The following is a 17,342-nucleotide window of genomic DNA, read 5'->3' on the forward strand; positions in this document are numbered from 1 at the left end:
AATTGTTTCACAGTTCTGATGAAAAAACATTATTCTTTCCTGTGATAAGCACACACATGTATTTTAGTTTTTTAGTCCTTTCAGTTCAGTCTTTTGTAAAATTATTTCCTAATTAGCCAAAAAGGGGACAATTGCCTCTTATCAGTTTAACGCAAGCCAGAAATCTTTGCTTCTGTTAATTGACGGAGATTCATTAAGTAATCTCATTCCCAGGCTTAGAGTAGCAAGTGGAGCAATTCATTTTCATGAGAACGCAGAGAGTGGCAGAAATGATTCATGGCTTTCCCATTGTTGTACTTGTTTAATATGCCGGAAAGCACATTTTTTGACATAATTGCACCAAATATGGTTCCATGTCTCTGGAATATTCTATTGTTCCCCATTTGCAATACTGATTAAAGGAAATTGAATCATTTTTATTTGGGATATATACAACATTTTTTAACTCAGTGACAGCCTTCTGATTTCAGCTACAAGTAGAGTTGATAAAGTCTGTCATCACTTTCAGCAATCTATAGTGGGCTCCCAGACCATCCTGATAGAAATGCAATTTCTTACTTTGCCATCAATTTGTGTATAGAACCGAGGCTCACACCTCTGGTCCTCCGGTATTATTTTGGAGCCCATTATTAAACTATTATACAGTAAGCACAATAAATATATATTTTTACTTCATTAAATGAATTATTTGAATTTAATATGATTTTCAGACTATATTGTAAAACACATTTAGCACAGAATGCAATTCATGCAAGTCAAGAAGACAAATGGCACAAAATGATTTGGTTTTAATTTGAATCACTTCACACTGTCACCGAACTTATTCCTGGTTCTATTAAAAACAATGTTTTAATTGTTTGCTGTATTCCATTAGTATAACATTCTCGATCTCTGTCAGGTTTTAGTTTTCATATGAAATAAAAACAAATCAATTGATTTAGATTTGACTCTGATTTTTCATCTTTAAATAACTCATGAGTGAAAGTGCTACTAAGTGACAGTTTTGGGTAACAGCTTGGTTTTAGTAACCCTGTTATTCCGCCATAATCTTTAATATGTTAATGCTAATGTCCCTAAAAAACCCAAGCAGCAATAAAAATACATAACAGTGTTATTAAAAATTCTGACTTAATTACACTGGGAGTTAACAACTCCAGAGGACAGTTAACATTTCCTATTATACACGGGTGTAAATCTAAAAAAGTTAATGAGTCCAGATCTTTTAACCTCAACTCTTGACAACCCACTAATTTACATGTGGTAAAAACATTTGGAATCTTTCCTAATGCTTATTGGGTGAATTATTAGGAGAACCTATTCAACTAATTCAAATAAATAATAGCTTGAGCAGAAGGAGGGTAAATCCATTCTGTAAGGATGATTTGTTAGGAGGAATCGTGGCTTTAGATAAAACAATAGGAAGAAATCTAGGTAAACATGTCATGGCTTTAGCACAAACAAACAAAGCATTCAACCCCATTTTTTATAAATATATTGCTTTGCATATGTGTAGCCTGCAGAAATGAATCATGGCTGAAGGAAGGCCCTGGTAATACATTTATAGTCTACACTGAGCTGAGCCATTTAGACTACAGGGAACAGTTAATAATATCCATTGCTCTTCCATTTTTTAACCCTATAATGTTTTACATTAGGATTAAGAAAAGTGTTCTAACAAACACCTCATCCTGACAAATCCAAGAATCTCATGTTACAATAATTTCCATGTTATTTATGATCAATAAGTTTTATTTCTCAGCTGCAGCCCCACATGCCGACCCTTTGTTACTGTTTTACAGGGTAATAAAGCAATGCAAGGTTACCCTGACCATTCCTTGTTTGTATTGCGGCCATACTTTTTAATTCAATTAAAAAAAAAAAAATCAATAAAGTAAGATTAAACAATAGCAAGAAAAAAAAAAACCTTATTCGAGAAATTTCCTTTTTTTCGGAACACATACACAGTTCCTGTTAAGGTAATGCCAGCAATTTCAGTGTTAAGGTAATTGGATCCGAAAAATGTATAGCCGAATATCCTCACAGAACAAAAAGCCAGTTAACCAAAGTGAATCACACAAAAGCCAATTCTCTAGAGAAAAGTGATTAACTTAGCCTACATCAGATTTAATGCATTACAATTTTATAGTGACCTGTACTAGTAACAAAAGTGTCACTACAAAGGCAGAATTCTCCAGACATGTAAAGAGATAATCACAGTTAAACAACAGTGGATTAGGACAGCCCCTCTGTGCATCTGTTCATTAAAGTTTATAAAGTGAGCCTGTGACACTTGATGTCTGCTTAAAAGATACCTGCATGGCTTATTCACCATGCCCATTTCATAGAGATGGATTTTAGTTTTTAATTAAAAGTAAAAACCTTAAAGCATGAGTAATGCATCTGGAGCATCCTCCCTTTACCGTTGTCTCCAAGGAATCAGTAATTAAATCAAACTTGCTATGTTAAAGAAAAGACAAAAGCTTTATTGACTGCCTGAATAGAGCAGTAAGAAAGGTCTAACCTGCTGAATGTAATTGGTATTGTAACCAATATCTGAAAGAATTCTGCTCTCCATGATGTCCAAGATAATAAGACCAGAGTGATTCCAGAAGGGAAGTGCACAATTTGAACACCACAACAAAATATCATCCTTTCAAAAGTGTTTTCCTTTAATTTAAAGACATTCACACTTAATGCATTCATATGCCATGTCCACTAAAAAAAAGGGATAAAGCGAGAATTGTACATGATATATGTCAATAAACTGAGATCTCTGCCAGGCAGTGCAGTGCATGAGGGTCAGCAGCCCAAAGAGACAGCAACAGAGAGAGAGAGGGAAAAAAAACAGTACAGGTGCGAGAGTGAACGCCCTAGAGCTGTGAAGAATTTCCATGGATAATTAGGAGGACTTTCCAACTATGCATCGCGACGTGGGACATTTGCTAGGAAATCGATTGTTGGCAAGTATGTTTATATTTTGCAGATTTTTAATAAAAGGGAAATTAGTGAAAATGTACATCTGCCATTCCTGCCCAATTCGTGGTGGTATATGGACTTGGCATTGGCATTGGGTAAAGTCTAGTGAAAGATGGATAGACTCTGACCCCCTGAGACAAGCCTCAACCAATGGTTGAAAGATCTGACATTGAATCTAATATTAATATAACTAATATAACTCAATATTTTAGTGTAAAACTGAAATAAATATAATTAGAAAATAAAAAAAACTGATTGTGTACATTGTTAATACAAACTGAACCGTGTCACGGTCAACATTGTCTGTCTCAAGAAGTCGGCAGCACTCAGCAAACTTATATTTAGAAAATAGGAAATCTCTCGCCACCATGATTTGCAATTTTTCTTATTCTTGATTTTTTTAAAACGTATTTCCTGCTACTCTTGTAATTATGCTGCATGACTGTAAAATGACCAGTCCCTACATAGGTACTACTGTAAAATGACCAGTCCCTACATAGGTACTACTGTAAAATGACCAGCCCCTACATAGAAAATGCATAGTTCATTGCTTAGTACATTTATTTAGAACATGTACTGTTGTATGTATTCTGATTGGTCCAAATCAATACGCGTACTAAATAACTTGTTTGACCCGGATGGCCTCCCGTACAAGTGTAGGTTTCAACACGAAGGTGCTAAGCTTTGGTGCTCCAGTTGCACTGCTTGGTTTCACCTTTTTTTTTTTTTTTTACATAAGCAGGCCTTGTATTCACAGTTAAATCAGCAACAAGACATTGTAAGGTTTATATAAATTGCTAATCATTTTATGTGCCCATTTAAATGGTAAAGAAGTGAGAAATCATTGAAACCCTGTGTCTTAACATTGTGTGATTTTTCTGTGTTTAATGTAAGGCTTTTCAACTCTGTACGTAGACATTCCACTCCTACACTGATTCAATAAGACCAAGATGAACTGGTATAACCTGGGGGTCCCATCTTTGTTGATCACAAGATGAACTGGTATAACCTGGGTGTCCCGTCTTTGTTGATCACAACATGTTATTACTTCGGCTGTTTCCTCATTTTTATTGTAAAACCGCAAGTCTGTCTGTGGCAGGTCTCGGTCCCGCCAGGAAGGCGCCGGACTATGGAGAGAGAGGACAATAGGGGACTTGAGGAAGGGTGGATGGCTTTCAAAGGGGGGGGGGGGGTGGCCGTGGGGCCATGTGTGCTGCGCACAAGGGGGGGGGAAATGTGGCAGGGCCCTGTAAATAATAATATTGTTGTGTGGTGATTTGGTGGTGGTTGGCAGGGATGGGGTTAATTTCCTATCCCTGCCAAAATACATGTGAGAATGTGGCTGGAGCTAATTGAATAATTGATAATTAGGCTCCAGCCACATGGTATAAAAAAAGAAAATCCTTTGTGTGGTAGAGGGGAGTTGGTGAGTGAACAGTTTGGTGCTGTGTTGCTGTATTTTTTTGACAAACTTCAAGTTCATTGAAGGCTCTGCCCAGCCTGAACAGTTTTGCTTTTGTTTTAAACTTTTGTTTTGGCCCTTGCACTAGTTATTTTGTAAGTGTTTATTGTGTGCGAGATTTGACGGCTCTGCTATTGGTAAGAATTATTAGGTTACACCTCTTTTGGGTGAAACCCCACGTCCTGTGGGAGGTAATCTGCTCAGTATATTAATATCTGTAACTATTGTTTCGAGGCTGAAGATTCCATCTGCTGAGACCTGTAAGGTTGCTTTCAGTATTGCTTTGCTTTGTTCCTGAATAAAACTCTTTTGATTGAAATTACCAGAAGACTGACTTGTTATTTTTTAAGAAGAAATCAAACCTTACAACCTGGTTTCACTCAAGTAGGCCGAACATGATTTATTAGGTTTTGGAAAGTTTTTTAAGAAGAGGCTGTTGCTACCCACATTTCACAATATCATTTTATTAATTATTTTTATACCTACTGATTCTTACCCTAATAGTCTCTGTCGGTTCCTTTTGAAAGACCCTTTCATAACATACTTTATACTTTTCTATTTTCTATGCCATTATGACAACATGCATACCAGTTTAACAATGATTAGTCTCAGGAGGCCACCAAATAGTGGAACACAGACACACATGTTGGTAATTATTTTGTACACTTTATTTATACAGCAGTTTCTGCAACAGTTATGAGTTACAATCTTGATAGATCGTAACGCTTGGATTCTAGTCCCAATGAGCAAGTGATAGCAGATGCTCTGCACACAGTACTTCACTGGCAAGACAGAAGATGTTTGTACTGAAACAGAAATATCACCCTAAGCATGAAACCCAGATAAGGTTACGCCAGGGTTTTATTTGTTAAAAGTCATCTTTTTCTGTGTAACGACTGCGGAACTCCCTAGATTGAAAAATTTATCATTAAACAGTGTTTTCATTGGAAAACCTTCTTCTTCCGAGAATGCTATTTGAAAAGAAAATGTTCCACAGTGTTGTTGCTGGTGTAATTTACAAACACTGCAGCACAGATTCACAGTATAATACATATATCCCTCCTAAAGTCCAACTTCCACTGTCTCAAAGTGGCAGGAGGGTGACAACGGGTTCTCAAGATGAAGTACAGTGGGGTTCCCTGACTTTGGAAGGTTCAACCATGCTGTGCAAGCTTGAGTAACATACTCGCCAAAGTGGAAGGGGCACTCACCAACCTGCAGGCGTGGTGAGTTATGGCCAACCCCCCCCCCCCCCATGATGAAAGCAAAGACACAGAACACTGACCCTGGCCACGTACAACTGCAGATCTCTTTTAGGTGAAGCAAGACTTCAAGAGTTGGAAGAAGAACTTGGAAGAATCAAGTGGGACATCTTAGGACTAATATACAAGAATGCAACATCCACAGTATGACTCCATAAAAACAGCGACAAATTATTAAAGATTAAAAAAGGAGTTTGTCAAGGAGATAAAATTTCCCCAAAGCTCTTCACGGCTCCCTAGAAGACATTTTCAAAACACTGGATTGGGAAAATAAATGGCTGAAGATCAATGGAACTTACTTGAATAACCTACGATTTGCTGACGACATCCTCATATTTACAACATGCCCAGAAGAATTACAAACAAGAATACAAGAACTACACGAGGCTAGCATCAAAGCGGGTTTGAAAATGAACCTGAAGAAGACTCAAGTCATGTTCAATAAATATACCACTCCACAGGCAATTGAAGTCAATGGACTCAAGTTTGAAGAAGTCAATAAGTGCATATACTTAGGAGAGTTTGTTTCGGCAACGGAGAACTAAATGTGCAAAATCAACAGAAGAGCAAAAATGGGCTGAAGTGCCTTTGTAAGATTAAGCATGGTTCTGACAGGGAAACTACCCTTATGCCTCAAGAGGAAAGTCTTTGACCAATGCGTGCTGACAGTGCTAACTTACGGATGCGAGACATGGATGCTCAATGCAAAAATGACTCGAAAATTACAAACGTCTCAACGTAGTATTGAAAGATGCATGCTGGGAATAACAAGAAGAGATAGGAAAAGGAGAGAATGGATAAGAGTGCAAACAAAAGTATGCAATGTGATTATAAGAGTGAAAAAACTGAAATGGCAATGGGCCAGACATGTAGCAAGAAGAACAGACCATCGCTGGACCAAGGAGATACTAGACTGGATCCCAAGAGATATATAAAGCGACCAAGAAGAAGACCTCCAGGAAGATGGCAAGATGAAATTAGGAAACACGCTGGAGCAACATGGATGAGGGACGCAGAAGACAGGCTTTTGTGGAAGAATCTTGGGGATGACTTCATCCACCAGTGGATTGAAAAAGGTTGAAGATGATGATATATATATTAAGCATGACATCGGGTAGAGGAATTCAGAGTCAGTTCTAGGCCTTCTAGGAACCGGGTTACCCGAAATCCTGGAAAGGGTTAATTACACTGTTTTTGCCTCTAAAACACTATGAACTAATGTGCAAGTGTTTGTGGCTGTAGGTCGAAATGATCATGTTTGATGGTCGTTGTACGTCATGTCCATCATGTGTGTTATGCTTTCACATTTTTTAAATGGTCAGTTTGAAATAAACGTTGTTCAACAGCTGACCCTGCTTTAGGGTCTACTGGGATGCAAGACGCAATAGACGAAATCAAATTTATACGTATTGACTCAAAACTTAATGTAGGCACTCTACGATTTGACTGGTGAAAGGTAACATTGGTTTATTGGAGTTCACAAAGACAACTTTTTTCAGCTTGGTACGGTAACCTTTTCACGTCCTTGTTTGTTTAATTCTTGCTCTTTTTGCTGGATTACAGCCCTTCATTAATTACGTTAAGTTTTCAGGGCATTTTGTTAATGTCACGTGTGCAAGACACAAACCTTAAGTGTATTTTTATTTCTTGCTGTTCTTGTTCTACATTTCCTAAACAACTGTTCATTTTAAGCTACTTTTTTTACACAACAGTACTCACACATTTGGTCACCATCACAACTGTTGCAAGAAACTGGGGTTCATGTATTCTGCTGGTGTTAATATACCTGATGAAGACACGTTAGTGTCGAAACACATTGTTTGTTTTAAATCAATAACGAGATTTTGATGAAGAAGATAAACGAGCGAGAGTCAAGTATTTAAACCTCTTTGAAGCAAAATGATGAATTTTGTTTGGTAAGCCATTTAAATATAGTTTGGCTGAAATAAATTTGAACGCTTGCATTGCCGTAGAGACTTTCATTGCGTATATGTATATATGTATTTTTGTGCCTAACCCCTAAAAAAGTTGTCAAAATGTTTTTTTTTTGTTGTTGTTCTTGCATTTCTAACCATTTTAATCGCAGTCTGGAGCTCTGCATTATAATTTCTAATTTCTCTGTGCTTCAGTAATACAAACAGATTGATACACGATGGTGCGATTGACAGAGCATTGTGCTTTGAGGAATCACATCGTCATAAAGAACTGTTGGTGTGTACCAGTGGCAAGCCTGTCGCATACCTGTAAAGGTACACGTAGCACAGGTTCAAAACCACTGGTCTAGCTGGTCAAGTCGAGTGGCTCCGCTACAACATGTGGAAAACTGAGACGTTCGATTTTAGCAAAAAGGGATTAGAAGAGGAATCGAATCCTGAAAATGGATTCGGGTAATACTGAGAACCGGGTAACCCGGATACCCGAGTACCCTATGTCATCCCTAATATATATATCATAAAACTTCAATTAAACACCTCTGGCATTTATTTACAATATTTGCTAGCAGACCCAGCGTGTATTGGAGACAATATGAAAAGCTCTGCAGATGTAGCCATCTACGAAAATTCTTATGAATGCTTATGAATACACCCACTTACAGTAGTCCTGGCTCAAAAAAGGCATGGAGATGCTATGCCAGCCGTTACCACCAGAGGATGTCTTCGATACACTGTCTTGAGGAGACTGTGGTGTATAATTCCTTCACCATCTGAGGTGAAATGCAATTTAAGTACGGAAGGGTCTAAAAGAATGTTCCACATTTCAGCAGTGGCTTCTCACATATCTAGCTAAAGTAATCAGCCTAACGAAACATAATCCCTCCAATAAAATCTTACCTGCACTGACTGTGATAGCTTCAATAAACTGGTCTCTCCAGCTGTTAGTCTTGACCAGCAGGGCAAGATTAGTCTTCTTGATCAGTTTATCCACAGTGCTCTGTAAAGAGATACAACATATAAACCACATGTCATGTCACTACTTAATATGCTTTTGTATTGCAAAATAGGCAATTGATTTGAACTTGGAAATTATCAAAAGAACCACACAATAATAAATAACTTTTCTATACAGTAGAAATTAACACTACAGCCATACAAAACAGCCAGCTTTATAATTTCTCTGAATAAAGAGTCTTCACACCCCATAATTCAAAGAAACTCTCACTAAAACTGCCTGGGACTAAAGCGGTCACACATATTCTTACTCTTACCTCCTGCCAGTGTCTGTTATTTGGTCTTATGAATATATTCTTCTGACTTCAACAGCACATAGTATACAAACACTCCTCATCAAGAATGTCATTGAATACAGAAAAATCAGACACCAACCCTCATACATTTTTATGACTCTCATATTTCTTATCCCACTCTATAAATAATGTGCCTGACAAGTACAACACATTTCACAAAAGTGTAACGACTATCTTCTCTGTATATTATCTATAAATCATAACAAATGTCTTAATCTATCAGAGATGGCCAGCTATGACTGTATTATTACTTGAAGGAAGAATATAACTGTTCACCTATATACATATCTTCAGTTTACTAGCACAGCTTGTTATGCCATACCTCTTTAACATGCCTAACCATGCATTCCCTCTGCTTCACAACACTTCCTTATTATTTTACTAAGGTCATCCTTTTATAAGGAGGTAACTTTATGGTAGTCATCGTTTCTCATCAGGTGGTTATTTTGAAATCTGGCCCCAAAGCACACAGTTCAAAAGCACAAGATAATTCATCTTGTGGTACTCATGCTTGCTAAGCCAGATACAAACTGGCATTAAAGCAGCCCCAATTAATTAATTAAAAAAAGAGAACAACAAAGCAGCTTTCAAATTTGATACTTTAAAGCAGAAATTCATGAATCGATCAGCCTTCCAAACCTTACAGATTCTTCAGAAGGGAACACAAAACCCTCCAGTGGCTTAAATATACAATACCAATGAAGAACCCATTTGCTGCTCACGAACAATACTGTCTGCAAAAAATGCCCCAGTTCTGTTCCAAGCTTCTATGGGGCTATGGCTTAAAAAGAGTAAAATCACTGAAAAGACTTTATCTGTGGCGCCCAAAACAATGAACAATGTGAGCCAAGCTTGAGAGGTGACATGGAATTTTTGAAAGGCCAACCTCAATTGAACATTATTAGATGGGGTCTGTAACAGGGGTGTTCTGTTACTGTGTGGGTATCCGTGAAGAGACGAGAGAGGCACAGAGGGTTTGTAGTTGCAACGCCGCTCAGGCATCCAGATTTGATTTAATTACAGGCAGTTGTTGCAGTTATTATCGCCACTAGGGTACCAGCAATGGTAGCCCTAGTGCAGAAGGAAATACACACATGTGTACATAATATTACAAAAATCCAAAACATAACACAGTGAGAAAAACAGCTAATAAAACAAAAGGCAGCCAAACTCGGGCCAAGCGCTGCTCCCACTAAAAGGGAAGACCCGCTTCAAGAACCTTCTCCCTGCACAAACTAAATTAAACTTTTGTGGGATTAAAATTCCCCTAAATTAAAATCTCGATCCCAGTTAAACACGTGGTGACCGTGTCGTAGCTCACCCTAGTTCCACACACAGTGGAGGTGACCAGGGTTAATTGATTATCAATTCTTCAATTGACACCTGGCTGCCTGCTGCAAATTCCTTTCAATTATCTAAACAATTACAAACAAAACCATCACAAAACCAAAACCGGTCTGCCACAGGGTCCTCTAATTAAGCTACACATATTTAATAATATAACCATATGAGATCAAGCCTGCAGTGGAGTGAAACGAAGTTAAAATAGAACATGCATTTCTGTGTGTCGGTACCTTGAATTCATATGATTCTTCGATGATAATTTCTAGTTTGACATGCTCCCCCAATGTTGGCCGTCCCATCTCCGCTATGCGACGCTCTTCCTCATCTTTGCTTTTCAGGGGCTCCAATTCATCCTCCTCTGTAAGAAAGAACAGCTGGGTACATCAGCAATATGCTGTACATTTCAATAGAATTCCTCAATAGAAATACCCTTTAATTCTGTAATTATCAATACATTATCAATCTCCCACCAACTCATAAAACAACGTTATTTTATATAAACTGCCACTTACTGTAAAGTGTTGATTTAGCTTGTATAAAATCATTACTGTCAGTCTAAATAGATGACCACCAGGGAGTGGATGATATGTAACATGATGTAAAAGGAATTGGACCATACAAACCTATTGTAACCAGGTCAAGTTTCCTTTGAATTGGAAAGCCTATATGACAGCTTCATGTGGCCCCACAGAGATCAAGAACTCCAATTGAACTCATCAAACATTTTGAATAATATAATTTATAAGCTTGCTATGATGTTGCGAGGCTAACTTACAGAGGTTATAGTAATGGAGTAAGTATAGATATTTTTTATTGCATTTGGAGTTTAGCAGTGATGGGAAATTGGTAGCAGACTAATGATCAAAACATTCTTTTTTACCACTCATATACAACGGCAGACTGAATGAACTGACCTGTTCCAATTTATTCCATGTTAATAAGTGGAAGAGGAACTTGATACAAGTCCCCAAATTCAGCTGTTTACTTTCTTTTCCATATACTGTACTGGTTATATAAACATATACACAAACGTACATGGAGTGCTACGTTTATTTCACTCATGAGGAGGGCTGTCAACATCCCACTTAGTTCTTTATATTGGCCATCGTCATTAGATGAAAGTTCATGGAGTATCCAATACTTACTATAGTTTCTACAACATTGTCATTCTAATCCAATCTGCATACAATAGATTGTGAGGGGTAGCAGAGATGTAAGCATGCCCCTAGACAAACTATATTAAAACCAGCCTTCTGACCTCAAATAATTACATAATTCAAAGTTGGATCTTATTTGGATCTTTATTTCATAGTTATATTTTTGGAAATTAATTATTATGCATCTGAAACCAATACAAGATTCTTGAAAAATGTATAAAATAAATAAATAAATAAATAAATAAATAAAAAGCGTATAGTCAATAATTGAATACAAATTGGACATAATTTGCTTAAAATATTCAAGGTATACACCTATTTCTATTTGGTTCTACTCAACCAAAGGCAATCATTATTTTATGTAATTGGTGAGAAAAGGGAAAGGTATAAGCCTATAGCAATAAGATATCAGTGATTTATACACAGTAGAGATGCCAACTCATAACATGTAAACTACTTGAAAACTGTAATATAATCAGAATGGGGAAAGTTACTCTATTAATAACGACTGACAGACCTTATAATTAAAATAGTCTCCCCATTAATTTTCGGTTTTAGTGTTTTATGAAAATTAGTAGAAATATTTTAATTTGAACAAATCCTGTAAAAACTTGCTGTGAATACACACCGGAAGATCTTGAAGAATAGAACGGGCTGCCAGTTCACAGATATGCAAGTTTAGACAGGACGTCTCTGCGTCTCCATCCATTTGCGTTTCCTTCCATCTGATGATGTAGATATCCTTCTGCCTGGTGTTGATGGCTGAAGTGTAATGCTGGCTTCAGGGATCAGCTTATTTTGCCTCCCCAGCACATCAGCACACACAACAGCTGCCATGCTGGTTCCAGGGATCAACCACAGTGTGGTCTCCCCAGCGCATCAGCATGACAACCATCTGGATTGAGCTAAGTAGGGTACATCTCTGGGGTCTTCAAGTGGGCACCTTCCATCCTCAGTGTTTCGTCGACTAGCCCACGACACCTCAAGAGGGCTCAACGGTGATTCTGGCGTCCCAGCATTACTTACCAGCTTACTTACCCGTACATCAGCATTTCTTTCTTTCTATTGTGCTTGAGATCCCCAACCAGAATCTTTCCATCTCAACCACAGCCAGTTGCTGATCCTCTCTGCTGCTTCAGATAAGTTCTTCACTGTGCGACGCAACTCTTGGCCACTGAATCCAACGTCTCTGAGAAACCGGGTTGTAGAGAGTGCCACAAATCCTCGACAACCCACCTCCACTGGGTAAACCTGGACTCTCCATCCTCGCTGTTCCGCTTCAGCAGCTAGTTGAGCATAGTGCAGTTTCTTCCTTTCATACGCCTCATCTACAGCATCCTCCCATAGCACTGTTAACTCTACCAGGTGAACAAGGCATGCTGATATAGACCACAAGACAAGACACACAGACCACGCCGCCTTTCTGCACAGGGCACAGCTGTCCGAAGTTTTATTTTTATTGCACTTGCCAACCTGGCATTGGCGTCTCTTGTGGCTCTCAGCGGATTGCCAGCTTCAGCTGTGGGTACACGCTTGGCAGTCTCCCTCTGTACCAAATGCTTCTTGCGAAGTTGCTGTGCTAACTGTAAAATATATTCGCTCCTTGGTAAATTCTTCTCCGTGCATTCTTTGTAAAGTACCCAGGAGTTGATGGCTGCTAGGTCCAATACATTGTAAAACACCTGAACAGACCACCGTCGGGAGCCAGCTTTCACAGAAGACTTCCATGCCATCTGATCCAAAACATCAACTCCATATTTTGTTGCGTTGTAAAACTCCACGGTCTCTGGTATTTATTTTCACTAGTCCCGATGCTAATTGACTGACCAAAGCAGCGCAGCTGGCAAGCAGGCGTCAGCCTTCAAAAGTCTGATTGAAAACAATAGACTGTCAGTCATTCACTCAGGCAGAGAGTAGAGACTAATCTGACTACAGCTAAACACATTGCGGACTAGTAAATAATAATAATAAAGTAGAATACCGTTCTGTAAAATCAAAATACAATTGTTTTCTGTATGGCCATAAATGTGACTGCTCCTGGGGCTTTTAGGTATAATGTAATATATCTCCTTTATTTCTGCACTCCCGTGTTTCATGCTTTGTGAGAATATTTAATACATACAGACAGAAAGGTACACGAATGCACAAGCCCCATATGTGTTACACGACTGCAGAAAATTACATTTTAAAACCAAAAAACGCCAAAATGACTGCCGTGGGGCTTCTAGTGTTAATGTTGCAGGTGATGAACACAAAGGACATGAGGGATCCTCTCCTACCCATAAGTTTAGGTTCTGTGGTGATGGGAGAACATCATATGTTGACCTGATGAGGAAACTGATCCTGCTCTGTTCCATTGCCAGCCGATCTTGCGTTGCTCCACACTCTCCCATCTCATCCATTCTCCCTGCTTGGCCTGGGAAACTGCCTTTATGCACCTCATCCTCTCCTCCTGCTTTTGCACCTCATTGACATAAAGCTTCCTCCGTTGAGCTGGGGCTGCCTTGTGCCATGTAGGAGGAGCTGAACAGACCAAGACCCCCTCTTCCATGCTGAGCTTGCCCCATGATATCACCAATTCGAAGGGCAGCCTTTGCATCTTCCACTGCTTTCTTTGCCGCCCACTTTCTTCCAGTTTTCAACACAGGTGCTGCTTCTCTTATGCATTTGTTGTGTGACTCTACTAATGTAATTTCCATTTGGACCTTGGTGCACTTAAACTCCTCGGTTAGAGAGGAGACTGGTAGCTGCAGTATTCCTTTACCATAAAGTCCCACTCTGCTAAGGCAGCGTGGAACTCCCAACCATTTCCTGATGTATGAACTGATTAAAGCTTCCAGCTTCTCTACTGTTGTCAAAGAAACGTTGTACACAGTCAGTAGACACAGCAGCCTCGGCAGTAGACCAAACTGAAAGCACCACAGTTTTAGTTTGCCCGGTAAAGCGCTGCTGACTTTATTCACCACTGAATTGTACTTCACAGACCCAGGTCTGTTTTATAACAGCAGGGCAAAAAGCTAGCAGGAAAACCATTATTTAAAAATATAATTCTAAATAACTGCTGTCTGCACAGTCTTCTGGACAATTAAAAAAAAAAAGAAACATTATTTGCATTATATGGGCCCATTTTGCTTCATTTGATTTTTGTTTTAAATATTGTACCAATACTTTTTGAAAACTTTTCCATAACTATATTGACTTATTTTTTATTTAACATTTATATGAGATAACTAGTACTACAGATAACATTACATATATCATGATGAACAAACCTAGGTCCACTGCAACGTATTCAGTTTCTATAATCTGAATATCATTTGCTTTGTTTCTGATGACAATGTATATTTTTAGTCAGACAGGTGATTAGTTGTTTTAGGTCAGGACGATGACAATGATAAAACGTGCTAAACAGATCATGTCAATACCTTGGTGCTTAACCTAGTGCAGTGTAGACAGTGTAGTTGTGCTCATTAACCAGTATACCACTTGAATCTGGTTTGCATGCGTTCAAATTGTGTTTTTTTCTTTAAGAGATTGTGGCTGTGGCTGTGACATGTGAGTGAAAATATTATTATTGAAAAAATAAAACTGGATTTATTTGTTCAGTGTTAATTAAAGTGCAGTCACCAGTACGTCATGAGAAAAAAAAAAATGATACCTGCAATGCGGACTACTGTAGATGGGATTGGACGGTCTCTGCTGTGAATTTTCCTGTAGACACACTTGCCTAATGGAGCGATCATCATAAAATTAATTTATTGAACAGTTCTCAAAAGGAAAGGGGAGGGAGGAGGGTTATTTTTTTCGTGGCTCGACTGAGTAGACCACAAAAATGGTTTTCTAAGGGAGGCAAACCGTGCATGAAGTCAATTATGACAGTGTTTCTGTTTTATAAGTCTCTGCACCAAGCTTTTTCTAAGTGGCTTAAGGTAGCCTGCGCTTAGAAAAGCTTGGCTTGAACACTGTTTTGTTAAAGTGGCGCACTCTTTGAATCATCAATCACTGTGGGTATGTTCCAGTTAAAAATCTAGCTGTTTGCTGGTGCCAAGAATCACTCCGAACGCAAGCTTGTTGTGTCATGCTGGCTCTTTCTTCCAGTTCTCAGTGAAAGTCTTTTCCATTTAATGTGTTCAGCACATAAAGGCCAGAGTTATTAAATGTATTCGTTTACAGACCTGCCAACTCAAATTTGCCCAGTCAGAAAATGTATTTAATTTCTAATTTCTTCGCATCTGTTTCAGCCACCATCATTTAATCTTCTGCAATTCACTGGGCATCTACGAGGGTTTGAGAGTAAAGAAAGGCATGAGGGGCAGCGAGCTTGAAGCATGCGAATGCTTGAGTGACAAAAGTGTTAGACATAGGACAGGCTGGACAGGTCCCTGTACTCAAAGGACCGGGTCAGGCAGCATCCTCTGGTGACGAGTAAGGGCCAGGACAAGACATACAAACAAGACACTCTGAACTCTCACCGAGGAGGATGAGGGACAGAACATACAAAAGACAAAGCTCTCAAGTCCAGGCCGGGTCAGGCAGCATCCACTGTCTGCTGGGCAACAAGGAGAATGAGACATAGAGGACAAAACGCCAGATCCCGTCACTACTCAGGCAGCATCGGCTGCCAGCTGGGTGGCGTGGAGAGTTAGGGAAAAGTGTCTTGGGTCCGTATAGGAGAGACGAAGGAAGAGACCCCCCCTCGGCGGGTGAGGGACTTGGTCTGCCTCAGAGGGGGCAATAAAGGTGATTGGACCTAGAAAAGAAACTAGGGAGAGTGATAGCAGGTTGTGAGGCTACATGAGGCTAGCGCATAAGCTGCGAAAGTATAGATGTGGGCAGGAGACCGACCCGGTCGGTTGGGGGAGTGAGACTCACTTCACCCCCAAAAGAAGGACCCCCTGCTCCCCGCAGAACCACACTGTGTAGATAGGAAAGAGACTGCAGAGCCGCACATAGATGATAGAAAAGTCTGGAAAGAGAAACAAAACAAAGAGAGGTTAGTATGACGGGCTATGGATTGGACACCATCCGCGCTGTGGAGAGGAAAAAAAACCCTATTGAGAGGAAATCTGGTGGACCAATGTCCGTGGGAGATGACCTGATATACGCCTCCACTGCTGAAGAGGACCGGAGCCCAATGGGTTTAATCAGGTGCTGGTTGATTCCAGCGCGTGCTGCAGAAGTGGCTGCTCCGATTCGGAAGGAGTGGGGAGAATAAAACTGAGTGGAGAGCCCAGACCTGGACAGAAGGGTGTTGAGATGGGAAGCAAACCAATGGCTTGTAATGACGATTCTTAAGAGTCGATGAAGAGAGGATATGAAGGGAGACAAGAGTTCCTGGTGGCAAGGTACTTGGTTAGGGCAGAGCTGGGACAGAGAAGAGAGTCAATTTTTGAAAACTGAACACACTGACCTTGATGTAACTGGTCTATTTTTGAAGTCCTGATGAATAGGACAAAGTGATTTCCGGGGACTTGAGTGAGGTCGGAGCGCCGCAGGCCAATGCCTGGGAAACTGGAGATTGATGGGACTGAAAACTCGGAGCAGCGCAGGAACCCAAAGAAGGCGACTTGGCACAGAGCTTCCATGATGATGTCATTGAAAGGGGTGAAGCAGCCGCGACGGATGGAGGAGATGAGGCGAAGAAGGATATCCGATGAGATTGGTTGTCTTAATGGAGAGGTGGGAGGGAGGTTCTTCTTCATGCCCCGGATTGTCAGGCAGACCTCCGGGATGGAAAGGAGTGGGGGGGGGGTGGACTGGAGGCGGAACTGGGGCTGGATACCTGAGAGGTAATTCCTGATGGAGGAAGGGGCCAAGTTAAGGGATAGCCTGAGGTATGTGATAAAGGCGAGGAGGTGCTGAAGGTTACAGGTGGTGACAGAGATCCGATTCTGGGC

General features: G+C 39.8%; 1 protein-coding gene across 9 annotated transcripts in view; it reads right to left on the reverse strand.

The window, feature by feature from the left end:
- Nucleotides 1-17,342, reverse strand: part of LOC117411339 (sodium/calcium exchanger 1) — a 191,336-nt gene that overhangs the window by 24,388 nt on the left and 149,606 nt on the right. For 6 of the 9 annotated variants that reach the window (XM_034018701.3, XM_059025074.1, XM_034018698.3 and 3 more), the window contains 2 exons: nt 10,519-10,646; nt 8,532-8,631 (listed from right to left, as the gene is read on the reverse strand). In XM_034018701.3, coding sequence (XP_033874592.3) covers nt 8,532-8,631; nt 10,519-10,646 — 228 coding nt within the window. Of the gene's footprint in view, nt 1-8,531; nt 8,632-10,518; nt 10,647-15,103; nt 15,173-17,342 lie in introns of all 9 variants that reach the window. The other 3 variants (XM_059025070.1, XM_034018697.3, XM_059025069.1) reach the window with 1 other exon arrangement.

This window comes from Acipenser ruthenus, chromosome 6 (genome assembly GCF_902713425.1).
Source record: "Acipenser ruthenus chromosome 6, fAciRut3.2 maternal haplotype, whole genome shotgun sequence".
In the NCBI taxonomy this organism is placed as follows: domain Eukaryota; kingdom Metazoa; phylum Chordata; class Actinopteri; order Acipenseriformes; family Acipenseridae; genus Acipenser; species Acipenser ruthenus.